The sequence below is a fragment of the Salvelinus sp. IW2-2015 genome, linkage group LG25 (genome assembly GCF_002910315.2).
Source record: "Salvelinus sp. IW2-2015 linkage group LG25, ASM291031v2, whole genome shotgun sequence".
NCBI lineage: Eukaryota > Metazoa > Chordata > Actinopteri > Salmoniformes > Salmonidae > Salvelinus > Salvelinus sp. IW2-2015.
In genome coordinates this window covers 23379976-23393920 of record NC_036865.1, presented here as the reverse complement: position 1 = coordinate 23393920, position 13945 = coordinate 23379976, and the positions used below count along the sequence as shown (strand labels likewise).

The 13945-nt window shown below is 43.0% G+C and overlaps 1 protein-coding gene across 3 annotated transcripts in view; it reads right to left on the bottom strand.

Annotated features, from left to right (window-relative positions):
• Positions 1–4696: 4696 nt before the first annotated feature.
• Positions 4697–13945, bottom strand: part of LOC111951922 (tau-tubulin kinase 1-like) — a 41299-nt gene continuing 32050 nt past the window's right edge. For all 3 annotated transcript variants that reach the window (XM_023970273.2, XM_023970272.2, XM_023970274.2), the window contains 2 exons: positions 6039–8080; positions 4697–5776 (listed from right to left, as the gene is read on the bottom strand). In XM_023970273.2, coding sequence (XP_023826041.1) covers positions 5305–5776; positions 6039–8080 — 2514 coding nt within the window. In that variant the 3' untranslated portion in view covers positions 4697–5304. The remainder of the gene's footprint in view (positions 5777–6038; positions 8081–13945) is intronic.

The following is a 13945-nucleotide window of genomic DNA, read 5'->3' as shown; positions in this document are numbered from 1 at the left end:
TGCTCAGCAACTCACTGCCTTCCTGATGACAAATAATGTAAACAAAATGCTCCAGTCTGGTCATTAGACCCAATCCTAGTACTGAGACCGCGATGGTGAAGGTGGTAAATGACATTTTAATGGTGTCAGACCAAAGCTCTGCGTCTGTCCTCGTTCTCCTAGACCTTTGTGTTGCTTTTGACACCATCGATCACCACATTCTTTTGGAGAGATTGGAAACCCTAATTGGTCTACACAGACAAGTTTATGTGTGGTTTAGATCTTATCTGTCAAAAATATATCATTCTGTCTATGTGGATGGTRTGTCCTCTGAAAAATCCAAATTAAGTTTGGGTGTTCCTCAAGGTCTGTTTTAGGACCACTATTTTTTTCACAATAGATTCTACCTCTTTTGGATGTAATTCGGAAACACAATGTCAACTTTCACTGCTATGCAGACAACACAGCTGTACATTTTGATGAAACATGGTGAAGCCCCAAAATTGCCTACCCTGGAAGCCTGTGTTTCAGACATAAGGAAGTGGATGGTGGCAAATGTTTTACTTATAAACTCTGACAAAACCGAGATGCTAGTTCTAGGTCCCAAGAAACAAAGAGATCTTCTGTTTGATCGGACAATTAATCTCGATGGTTGTACAGTCGTCTCAAATAAAACCTAACCTACAAAGCATTACATGGACTTGCTCCTACCTATCTCTCCGATTTGGTCCTGCCGTACATACCTACATGTACGCTACGGTCACAAGACGCAGGCCTCCTCATTGTTCCTACTGTTTCTAAGCAAACAGCTAGCGAGGGCTTTCCCCTATAGAACWAKATTTTTATGGAATGGTCTGCCGATCCATGTGAGAGATGCAGAATCGGTCTTGACTTTTAAGTCTTTACTGAAGACTCATCTCTTCAGTAGGCCCTATGATTAAGTGTATTCTGGCAGAGGGGTGCGAAGGTGAACGACAAGGCTCTGGAGTGACAAACCACCCATGCTGTCTCTGACTAGCTGGCTKCCCTCTCGCCACTGGGTTTCTCTGCCTCTGTCCTTATTATGGGGGCTGAGTTACTGGCTTGTTAGTGCTCTCCCATGCCATCCCTAGGAGGGGTGCATCATGTCGTGCCAGGCTTTATTCCCGCTATATTCGACTTGAGTGGGTTGAGTGATTGACGTGATCTTCCTGTCTGGTTTTGCACCCCCTCGGGCTTGTGCGGTGGGGGAGATCCACCTTGTCTCAGGGTAGTATGTTGGTGGTCTGTTGATATCCCTCTGGTGGTGTGGGGGCTGTGCTTTGGCAAAGTAGGTGGGGTTATATCCTGCCTAGTTGACCCTGTTCGGGGGTATCGTTGGACGGGGCCACAGTGTCCCCCGACCCCCCGTGTCAGTCTCCGGTATCTATGTGCCGGGGGGCTAGGGTCAGTCTGTCCTATTTGGTGTAATTATCCTGTCTTATCTGATGTCCTGTGTGATCTTAAGTATGCGCCCTCTAATTCTCCAATCTCTCGCTTGCTCTCTCTCCCCTCCAGGAGGACCTGAGCCCTTGGGCCATGACTCAGGACTACTTGGCCTGACAACTCTTGGCTGTTCCCCCTCCCAAGTCCACCTGGTCGTGCTACTGCTCAGTTATTGCTGTTCTGCCTGCGGCTTGGAATCCTGCCCCGTTCACTGGACATGCTCCCTCGCTCTCTCTCTCCGTCCCCTTCTCTCTATACCACACCTGCTGTCTCAACCTCTGAATGCTCAGTTATGAAAAGCAAACTGACATTTACCCCTGAGGTGCTGACCTGTTACAACCTCTATAAACACTGTGATTATTATTTGACCCTGTTGGTCATTTATGAACATTTGAGCATCTTGAAGAACGATCTGGCCTTAATGGCCATGTACTCTTATAATCTCCACCGGGCTCAGCCAGAAGAGGACTGACCACCCATCAGAGCCTGATTCCTCTCTAMGTTTCTTCATAGGTTCCTGTCTTTATAGGGAGTTTTTCCTAGTTACCGTGCTTTTACATCTGCATTGCTTGCTGTTTGGGGTTTTAGCCTGGGTTTCTGTCTAAGGGTCTAATCTGCCATTTAAGAAATACATTGTGAAGGATTTGTGACAAGCTACAGGCAGGCAGGAGTCGTCAGCATTTCAACAGCACATCAACAACAGCACTTTAACAACATGCCTATACATTTTGCATTAAAGCTGTTTTAAATAATTATTTATAATGAAATGAAAAATTCCTAATTAGGCTACACTGTCATTCTACAGTGCCTTTGAATTCACTTTTAGAAACATGAGTTTGGCCAGTCTTTGGTTTGAGGATCATGCGGTGAGCTATGCATGTCTATTTTGTAACAAGAATGMAATGGAATAAAATAGAATGAATTAGAAAATGATAGTTTCACAATTGAAAAAAGTTGCAAGTGCATATAGGCCTACCTGATGATCTGCGGCTACTGTGTTAAAAAACAAAAGTATTTTTCTCTAATTCACTGATGATCAGATYCTTCAGTCATAACTGGTTCGGTTGTTCTACATGTTTACAGTTGATAGACAACTTTAGGACTGTTCCAAACAATAGCCTGTATAGAAATCAAAACGTCTCCTGTGCTGCAGCATGCGCTCATTCGTTGTCATGCTCTGTTGAGGTATTAAAAGAGATTCTGCTTCTGCGTTTATAAAAGGCTKTTTTTTTCTCAGACCTGCAAATAAGATGATAGATTCATGCAGTACTTTTATTATAAAGCAGAGCTTRTCACCCCTACTCTTGTCCYCAGTGGTCTYCAAATCCACAACCTTCTGGCCCGTTGCCCTTGCTACTTAGCCATGTAATGCTTACGAAATGGTTTCATGTAATGCTTACKGTTTCTAAAACTGCATATCTACGGCTCTTGTCTGTCCTACGAGTGAGGGTAAACGTTAGGCATGTTSTCTMCTATCCACTTTGTTTGAATTATTATTTTGAGTATAGGGGAAGGWAACMAGTGTTTTTTCAAGCGTGCAATATGTTTTACTGAAGGGAGGGCCATCCATTTTCTTTTCAGAGAGGTCTTATTTCCCCCAGGTATTCCTCATTATAAATAAAGTACAGTCCCTAATACAACAATAACAGAAATCATGTTCATTTGGACACATTCCACAGTATCRATCTTTAAATGTGTTTCTGATTTAATATGCGCCTCAAACGGCAACCTACTCCCTATGGGCTCTGGTCAAAAGTAGTGCACTAAATTGGGAATAAAGAGCCATTTGGGACACTCTAGGTACATCCAATGAAGTCCTCCAAAATAAAAGCCCCTCATGATCATATCTGGGTGAACCATTTCCCAAGGTAGACAAGAACACATGCTGACAATTACAATGCCACAAGTACATCGACTTTATGCATTAATTTAGATTCRCTCAAAATCCTTTTCTATCTCAATGAAAAAGACAGAGGAATAATGAGACTTATTTCGGTAACACTTTACAATAAAGGTACCTTAATTTTAAGCGTTACCCTTAGTTCAAACAGAGATATTGGCCTACTGTATGAAACATTTAGTAGCACTTGAAGCAGCTCCTGGTGAAGTGTGATATTATCTAATGAACACATTCATAGGGCTTTATGAGACTGTATACTACTCTATGGCGGTTATCATACAGTAGGTCGGGCACAGGTTTTCATTCCAAAATGCAGATGTACCAGTCCCTGATTGGTTGTGAGAGAGAAATAACAATGCCAAGTGTAAACTGCACACCAATCCAGATCTGATTCTTATCTACATGATGGTAACTTTACTCAAAGCACCTTGTAAAGTGTTATAATGCTTTAAAAACCTTAACAGAATCTCATAGATGCAGTCATTGAGCATTGTGAAACTTGACAATCAAGTAATAAGGCATGAGAGAGATATTCATAATATATAACAGTCTCTGGTACCTTATTGCTTTATTGTAGTTTCATAATGCTCTATGACTTCTATAAGGTGCTATGAACGCTTATAACGCAATATAACAGTTCAGAACTCTTCATAAAGAAGGAACGTCAAGTGTTACCTAAACTACTATCCGTGGTCTGACCTAAATAAAGTTCATCCTATAATTTAGCTATATATTATTTTCATATCACACGTAATCATTTTAATTTAAAGCACTTCTTTAAGCAAACTAGTAAGTGAGATCAGAGGAGGCTGCTGCTCTGCTGTTGCAGTTTTTTATCTTCCCTGGAAGCGTTAGTGATGGGAGGAGTAGACAAGAACTGGTCTTAGAACAGGTCTTATTAAGGCATACGAGGGCTGCTGTACTGAGTCAGAATCACAGGGGGGCTAGGGGAGGCTAGGGGAACCCCATAACAAATCAGGCACCCCACAATCAATATGGACATTGGGCACCATCATCGTGCAGAGCCCCATGAGTCAATGTGTAATTCGAACCCTGCTAAGGAACAAGTTCCCAGACAGGTGCAGGGAGGCCTCAGCTGCAGAAGGAGGTAACAAACACCCACTTCCATAGTCTGTGGCATTGGGGATCACACCCACTTCCCTAGTCTGTGGCATTGGGGATCACACCCACTTCCCTAGTCTGTGGCCCATTGGGGGCACACACCCACTTCCCTAGTCTGTGGCATTGGGGATCACACCCACTTCCCTAGTCTGTGCATTGGCGAGTCACCACCCACTTCCCTGTCTGTGCATTGGGGTCACACCCACTTCCCTATTGTTGTGCATTGGGGTCACACCCACTTCCCTAGTCTGTGGCATTGGGGAGTCACACCCACTTCCCTAGTCTGTGGCATTGGGGTCCACACCCACTTCCCTGGTCTGTGCATTGGGGGTCACACCCACTTTCCCTAGTCTGTGGCATTGGGGGTCACACCCACTTCCCTAGTCTGTGGCATTGGGGAGTTTACACCCACTTCCCTGGTCTGTGGCATTGGGGAGTCACACCCACTTCCCTAGTCTGTGGCATTGGGGAGTCACACCCACTTCCCTAGTCTGTGGCATTGGCATCTACTGTATGTCAGTAGACATACAGTACATTAGTACATACATTAGGGAGTCACACCCACTTTCCTAGTCTGTGGCATTGGGGAGTCACACCCACTTCCCTGGTCTGTGGCATTGGGGGTCTCACCGCTGCCTGGTGCTCTCTATTACTGGTTTTGTTCTTGGCTTTAACTATGATTAGAAGCAGACCCCTCTTTGTTATCTTAAGCTGAGAGTTGAAACATAGTGTTTTCGCACAAACACGTTTGAGGTCGTGGAGTTACTCTGACATACAGTAGATAAAGGGGTGTGTGAAGTGCAGTGTGGATAGTCTGGTGGATAGATAGCCCTGATACACTAAGCTAGGCTATATTCTCTGGTGGCTGTCTTGCTCTCAGAAGCATCTGACTTCCCCTTGGTGGGTGTGGATGTAGATGACAACGGGTAAAGTTTGCCTCGCCTCCTGGGCGTCCCAGGGGCTGAGGAATCATCGGTTTGAGGCGGTCTGGGTTTTAGCGGAAGTGCAGTCTGCGCCCGCACGGATATGAGCTGCCTCCGGACTTCTGTAACTGCAGCCCCCCGGCGTGGGCGCTGAGGGGAGGGGCTGTCGGTCCGGGAAGTGGAGTAGCAACAGGGGGAGGTGCTGAGGCTACGGGGGGAGGGGCATGCAGAGAGAGGGGCTCGGGAGATAACCCCACGCAGGGGAGTCTGGGGGGTGGAGAATAAGGAGGAGGAGTTGGCCCCGGGTCCAGGTCGGGACTGCAGAGTCTGGGACCTCTGGTGCAGTGGAACATTTATTCTTGGGGTCCTAGTTTTGTGAGATTGATGCCTGAAACACAGAGATACACCACAGAGATAGTCATATATGTAGAATAATGCTTTGAATTCTGAATTCTGTTCTAGAATTTTGCATAAAGATCATAATCTGGAGGTTTTCACATAAGATTAATATTATTATCAATTCAGAATATTATTCAAAGGGCTGGGTGAACAACAGAGTGGATAAAAGGCAGCCTTGGCGTGAGCCCCTAGAGATCGGGAATTGATAAGAGCATGTGTTTCCTGTCAAATACACTTTTAGTTGAACCTACCTAGTATATATAGTTGAAAGTTGGGGTTTGTGGAGATTAGCATTGGGGCCAGTTTGGGAGAAAGCATGAGACGGTGTAACAGAGGATCCCTGCAGCTTAACAGGCGTGACAGGACGGGGTATTCTGCTCCTTTGACGCCCCRCACTCCTCTCCCCCCAAATTCCCCTCTCCTTCCTGGGCGGATAGTTGTCCTCATCATGGGTGTCTTCCTCTGACTGGATCTCTGCTGGAACTTTACAGCCATCATCCACAGAGGACGCTGAGGAAACAGAAGCCAGTCTTAGCATGCGACCTTGCCTCCTTTCCATGACCAGCCGGGCTAGGTGAGGTCGCTTGGCCCTCTGACGAGACTTGAATGACTGGGACGCCGCCGACTGGTCCTGGTCCGAGCTGGTGTCCTCCTCAGACCGAGAGAGAACCGGGATTCTGCTAATTTTCTGAGGCCTGGTCTGTTTGCTGGCCTCTGACAATTTTTCTGGATCACCAGGGTCCTTGGGTTCCTCCTGTGGAGAAGCRTCATTGTTTTGTTCGAGCTGGACCTGGCTCTCCTTCTCTGCTAACATCACGTCTTGGGCAGGCTCCATCTCAGAGGAAACAACAATAGGGGTGTCCTCTGTTTCAGAGTCTAACTTGGTTTCTATTGAAATGACCAGGATATCCTGGGCTTCAGGTTCTTCTGGGAGACCGAGAATGGGAGAGGAGAGGTTTGACTGGATCGCTGGCTGGGCTTCGRCCCCAAGTTCTGACTCTTCTTCCATCTCTTTTTCTGGGGGGATTAACTCCTCAACCTCTTTCTTTGCAACATCCTTTTCCTCCTCCTTAGCCCTGTTGTCTCTCTCTGGGGAACCTGGGATTGCTCTCTCGGGAACTTCCTCCTTGGACCTACTCTCTCTCTTCCTCTCCTCCTCCTTCTCCTCATCAAACCTGCTCACTTCGTCCCCTTCCTCGTCTTTCTCAAAGACGTTGCTTTCTGATCCACTCTCCCTCCTCTGTACGTTGTATGTCTTTTGGAACTCCCCTTCAGATCCACTCTCCCTCTCCTCTTCACTGTCTCTGTTTGGAACCTCACCCTCAGATCCACTCTCCCTCTCCTTCTCAAAGTCTTTGTCTGAACGGTCCACATCGGATCTGCTCTCCCTGCTCCTCTCTTTCTCTCCATCCAAGACATCCTCCTCTTTCTCTTCCTCCGAGTGGTTCTCCTGTTCGTCTGTGGGCTCCTCAACCAGCCCAGGGAGCAGCAGCCTGAGCTGCAGAGTCCCTGAGGAGCTCATCACATTATGGTGAGTAGTCTCGGCAATGTGTACGAATGTCCGCTCTACTTTGGTGAAAGGAGGGGAGGTGCTGGTGGGAGTAACAACATTGGGCGCCACATTGACCAGGATGGCGGAGACGGCCGTCGAAGACGGTTTGGGCTCGGACTTCAACTGGGAGAACAAAGTACCTGGCTCAGACACGTCGAGCAGGCTTCCCAGAGGTCCCAGAGCTCTCTCGCACTGGGGTGTGATGGCTGCCAGCGTCCCCTGGTGGCTCCCGGCATCGTCCGGGGGCAGATCGCCCACCACGGCAAGGGACCTCCTCACGTCTCCAGGYGAGAAGAGCACCAGGGTCTTGGAGCCTTCCTCCAGCTCCAGGTCCGGATCACCACCAAACCCCACTCCTGCAGAGGCCCGGTGAGGGTAGTCCCGAGGAGGCTCGTCTGCAAGAAGAGTAGAGGGAGCTCCATCATCACACTCCTGGCTGTGCTCGCTGCTCTTGGGGCTCCCATCACCGCTGGACACTGCCCCTGCCCCAGCCCCAGCCCCGACCTCAGCGGCATCCACATTCCCATCCTGACCCTGCTCAACACAGGTTCTGGAATKAACCTCAAAGGAGGTTTGGAGAGGCGGAAGGGTGGCGGCGCCGGTGAGCATGGCAGAGAGGAAGTCCACCCGTCGAAAGCGATGCTGGGCCAGCYTGGGAAGGTTAGGCCTTTCTCGCTCTACACCCTGGAAGTTGAGGTCCTCCCCACTGCCACCCTGGTATGGGCTGATCTGCTCCAGGGCCTGCAGCACATCACAGAGAGAGGCTGTAGTACACAAGTATCAAAGAAAAGGAAATACTTTCCCTGAACCCCACACTCTTAGAAAAAAAAGGTGRTATCTAGAAACTAAAAGGCTTATTCAGCTGTCCCCATAGGATAATCCCTTGGAGAACCCTTTTGGTTCCAGGTAGAGCCCTTTTCACAGTGGGTACTACATGGAACCAAAAAGGCTTCTAGCTGGAACAAAAAAGGGTTCTACCTGGAACCAAAAATAGTTATCCTATGGAGACAGCCGAAGAACCCTTTTGGAACCCTTTCTTCTAAGAGTGTAGGACATAATAATGAACTATCAGATGTATTATATAACAATGAGTTAATGAAATGAAAAGGACAAACATACGAAGAACACCCTCACAGAATTCAGTACACATCAATACACACAGACACCTGCAAACTGTTGCAGAGCAGAACCAGTTTATGACCTTAAAAACATGAATATAATGAGAAAACTTTGGATACGTTTAAAAATGACTACCATAGCATCAAACCATTTTCCATTAGCCATGACTGAATAAACACAAAAGGCAGCAAAGGCTAAATGAAGTACTTCCCAAATCCTTTAATCATATTTTGGTTGTATACAAGCGTCTGAGAATTGTCTAGTATAGTTGACATACATGGATAAAAAAAGGCACAGAAAGTCCATAGCACAGCATTATACATATAATACTGTATATATGTACATGTTATGTTCTCTGTTTTCTTTTATATTGCTCAACCCAGGTATGATTTCATGTGTAGCCATGGTTACAAACAGTGATTGCCAAATGTATGTACAGCTGTGAAGCAAATATACAAGATCACACGACGAGATGACATCAAAGTGCTGAAACATTGTCGATCCAGCAATGTACTAATATTCATTTTTTGTATGTTTATTTAAAAAATGGCTTGATATACATGCTTTTAAATACATAATGTTATACATAACTCTACAGGGTTATTGTGATACAAAAACAAATGCTTATAATATATTCACAAAAAGAGAATAGTGACTGTACTGTCCTCTACTGAGAGACACTCACGGATCACGATGTTGTTCAAATAATGGTTGACATCTTTTACATTCGCTCCAAAGTGTTAAAAAACTATGATTGCCACTGTATTATCTTACATATTCCCATTCCAACCCACCTCCCACATACTGTACATTATTTGCAATGAACTGGAGAATAGTTCAGTTTTTCCAGTACAGCGAATCATTAGACAGCCTTTGAAGAATTTGAGTCGACAAYGACTTTTATACAAGAGTCTCTTCTTTCACTGAACAGATGTAGGATCTTCATTTGAGCACTCTTTTGATGCTGAGAATTTTCCTGCACYGCAGGAAAGTGCATTTGAGTTGTGTTTGTCGATTRCACTTTGAAATTTCAGACTTGATTTGCCCTAACGAACAAAATGTATGAACCATACAAAAATGTCCAATCATTATCATCCAGATAATAATTCACATTTGGTGTTGCTGCAGGATTATTTTCCTGCTGTAGCAAACTGMCTCAAATMAAGATCCTACATCTGTATCACTCACAGACACATTATTTATTTATTTTTTCAACTTTATTTAACCAGGTAGGCCAGTTGAGAACAAGTTSTCATTTACAACTGCGACCTGGCCAAGATTGGGACACTGGGCAATAAATAAGTGACTCAGAAACCAGATAATGTGTTTCCTCTTGCCGTCTGTCTTTCCACAAGCACAAATAAGTCACCAAGATCTACATGTAATCAGGACAGTACACACAGGACTGGAGCAACATTACACAGGCTACTAAGCAGCATCATTACGGTATATGATTGCATGCCATTTTACATGAGAATGCTTCAGTAGGAAAACTCCCAAAACCCACTTCAACATTACCAGACAAACAAAATGTTTTTAACAAATGTTTTTAACAGATGCCTACCAACCGTACTTAGGTATTCACTGATCCGTGAGTATACTTTTCTTGTTTGGAAATAAACCAAAGTGCAGCAGATAAACTGTAGACCAGCGTAAACAAGGACCTATCACATCAGACTTTACTAGTTCAAGCGAAGTGGCGTCCGATATTATTTATTGTACGAACTGAACTGAGATCAGGGCCCATATTCACAAAGCACCTCAAGAGTAGGAGTGCTAATCTAGCATACATGTTCCTTTTAGATCATAATGAATAAGATTACATGGACAGGGGATACCTGATCTTAGATCAGCACTCCTACCCTGAGATGATCGACATAGAGCCTCAGAACTAAGCTTCATCAGAGGGTGATAAATACATTCAGTGAATGTCATTATTGGATCACTGAAAACAGTGAAATTGATGGAAGACCAACCGGGCAACTGTATTATATTTTCCCCCTCATTATACAATCTAGACATGGCCTCAATTCAATTCAACCTGCATTGTGGTGTTAAAGCAGTATAGCTCTTCTTTTCCCATGGTCAAATGAAATGAAMTGATAGAGCAGTGTTGGGTACTGTCAAATCCATAGAATTAGGAATCAGAATGGATCATAACAAGAGTGGTGTGATGGAAAACCTCCAATCATGTTGATTTTATCAACATTGGTGTCATATTGACTTAGATGTGATGGTAAGAAGATTAAATCCTGGATTTAACCATAGAGACATAAATCCTAAATCCTACTACTACTGGCCCTAAGCGAGCAGATAACTCTCTCACCTCCGGCACCATATAGGCCTACTTCCCCCTCGCGGCAGGGATCCCGGTTCAAACCCAGCATGAGCCCTTCTGCTCCTATCCTGTCATTAAACAATTATTATGAAAAGGAGTTTGGAAATTCTGTTCTCCTTTGTAAAAAGGATTAAAAAATAAAAAAGCACTAGTACTAGGTAGAGAAGAAAGTTTGTAAACAAAGGCACTGCGTAAACATTACTAGGGCAGGTTCAATTGAATTTCAGCCTAAATCCCCTCCTTTTAAAACAATTACAGTAGTTAGCAACACATTTTGACAATATGGACATTTCACAAATCTATAGTTATGACTGGTGCATCAAAATGAAGGTGTGTTCTTAACAAGAGCTGTGTCCTCTGTCCAGACTCAAAGGCAAGATAAATTAAATGATTCACAACAGTAAACTAGAGACAATTATGGAAAATAAATCATTATTGCTGGTAATACTGTCACAACTGAAACTGAATACAATATGATAGACATGTTATAAACGTGTTATATACATCTTATAAACATTTATATGCAGTAAGAAAGCAGCATTCCACTGCAATGAGGGAAACTATTGCCTGCCATCCATATGACATGCTGTGCTATTGCCGTTCGTGGATTTAAAACCACAGGTCTCAAAATACGCTAATAATGATGCCCGATAAGAAGGCATCAAAAGTTACCATCGGTGGCGGTCAGCACGCGCTTTGGAAATTCTCGTGTTTAATCACTACCTTTTTAAAGAAGGGCACCCTTTTTCAATAAATCACGAAATTGAAAAGCCCGATTCTCATACTGGCGGACGTTACTAGGGTCTTAAGGAGAAGAAAGAAAGTTTGTTAAACATGAAAGCTCAAGGACACTGCTAAGGTAATCTGGTGTTTTCACAAAACTCCATCCATATTACTAATAGGAACATGATTTTGGTAACCACTGGGGCAGGTTTCACTGGTGTGTACAATTTTCAGGACCCACTGCTGCCAACTACAAATTCTCATCTTTGTCCGGTTATGCCCCTTTATCCAATCGTAAATGAAACCAAGTCACAACCAGAATCACTGGAGGCTACATCACCCATTTTTGAACCCAATATGATTTCACAAAATCTTAGTTATGACTGGTGCAGTCAAAATGATGTAATTGTTCTTAACAAAGAGCTTGTCCTACTGTCCAGACTCAAGGCAAGATAATACAAAAAAATAAAAAAATTAACGAGTTCAACAACACGGACGATAAGAAACTCAGCAGACAATGATCCCGGAAAATATTATTAATCATTATTGCTCTCTTTAGGGTAATTACTGTCACAACTGATAACTGAATACCCAATTATGTAGAGGCATTTGTGGTTATGAACGTGGGTTTATATACATTTTCTTATGCTAAATCATTTTATATGCCAGTAGACAAGCAGCATTCCACTGACCTGCAAATTAGGGCCCACTATGCCTTACAAGTTCTATTGCTCCTATCAATCTATTGTCTCTATCTATATATTTGCCGATCAATTCTATTGCCTGATTTCAGATCTATTGCCCTATCAATTTTTTATTCTTGCCATATTTCAATTATATTGCCTCATTTTTCAATCTATTGTTCCATATATCAATCTATGCCCTATGCAATCTATTGCCTATTCTATTTATCTAGTGCCTATCCAATCTATTGCCCTATTCTAAGTGGTCTGTGGTCTGTCATATCAATCTATTGTCTCGCCTAATCCAACTCTACTATGTTAGCATATCAATCTAGTTGAAACAGTGCCTGATCAATCTACTGCTATCAATATTTGCGCTATCAATCTATTGCCCGCACGTTTCAATTGTTCTATTGCCCCTATACAATCTAAATTGTCTTATCCAATCTAAAATGCCTATCAATCTATTGTCCCCTATCAATCTATTGCCTCAATCCATAATCCATGGACCTATCAATCTTAAAACTTTTTTTGGGGGTGGTAGAACTTGAACCCACACATTATCAATGATGATTGGACCCTACAAGTTCCCTAATATGCACACTTGCATCAATCAGTTGCCTACTCAATCTATTGAGGCCATATCCCAATCTAATGTAAACACGCCTAGTCCCAATCTACTGCATAATAACAATATTGGCCTATTCCAATCTATATGCATATCAATATTAGGCCTATCCAATTCTACATGCCTATGCAATCTATTGCCTATCAATCTACTGCATTTATCATAATCTATTGCATATCATCTATTGCATTCATCAATCTACTTGCATATCAATATAATTGGTCCATCAAATCAAATTGGACTTTATGCCATCAATCTATTTGCCTATCAATCTACTGACAATATCACCATATATTGAGCCTGATCAATCTTGACAATGCATATCAAAGTATATTGATATTCAATCTAATCCTGCATAATCAATATGAATGCCGTATCAACCTCTATTGCCTATTCACATCTCATTTGCCTATCATTATTCTACTGCATATCAAAATATATTGGCCCTAATTTCAATCTTTGCCTATCAATCTATTGGCCTATCAATCTACTGCATATCTCATTACTCTTATCAAGCTATTGCATTATCAAATCTACTAAAGCTTATCAATCTACTAGGTCATATCAATATATTCTTGCCTATCAATCTACTGGCATTAATCAAGTCTATTGCCTATCAACTCTACGCATATCAATCATATTGCCTATCAATCTTGATTGTCATATCAATCTATTGCTTCTATCAATCTACTGCATATCAATACTTTGCACTATCAATCTATTCTGCATATCAATATAATTGACCTATCACATCTACGTGCACTATCAATAGATACTGCCTATCAACTACAGTGCATATCAAGATCTACTATTTCATATCAACATTGCCTAACAACTACTGCATATCAAATTAATATTGCCTATCATATCTATTGCCTATCAATCTATTGCCTATCAATCTGTATCTGCGCTATCAATCTACTGCATATCAATAGTATTGCCTATCAATATACTGCCATATCACTACTCAATATCTATGACCTCCATTACTCCTAATCATCATTTTGCCTTAATCAATCTAATCTGCCTATCAAGATCCTTCACTATGCCTATCAATCTACTGCTTATCATCAATGCTCAATCTATTGCCATCAATCTACTGCCTATCAATATAT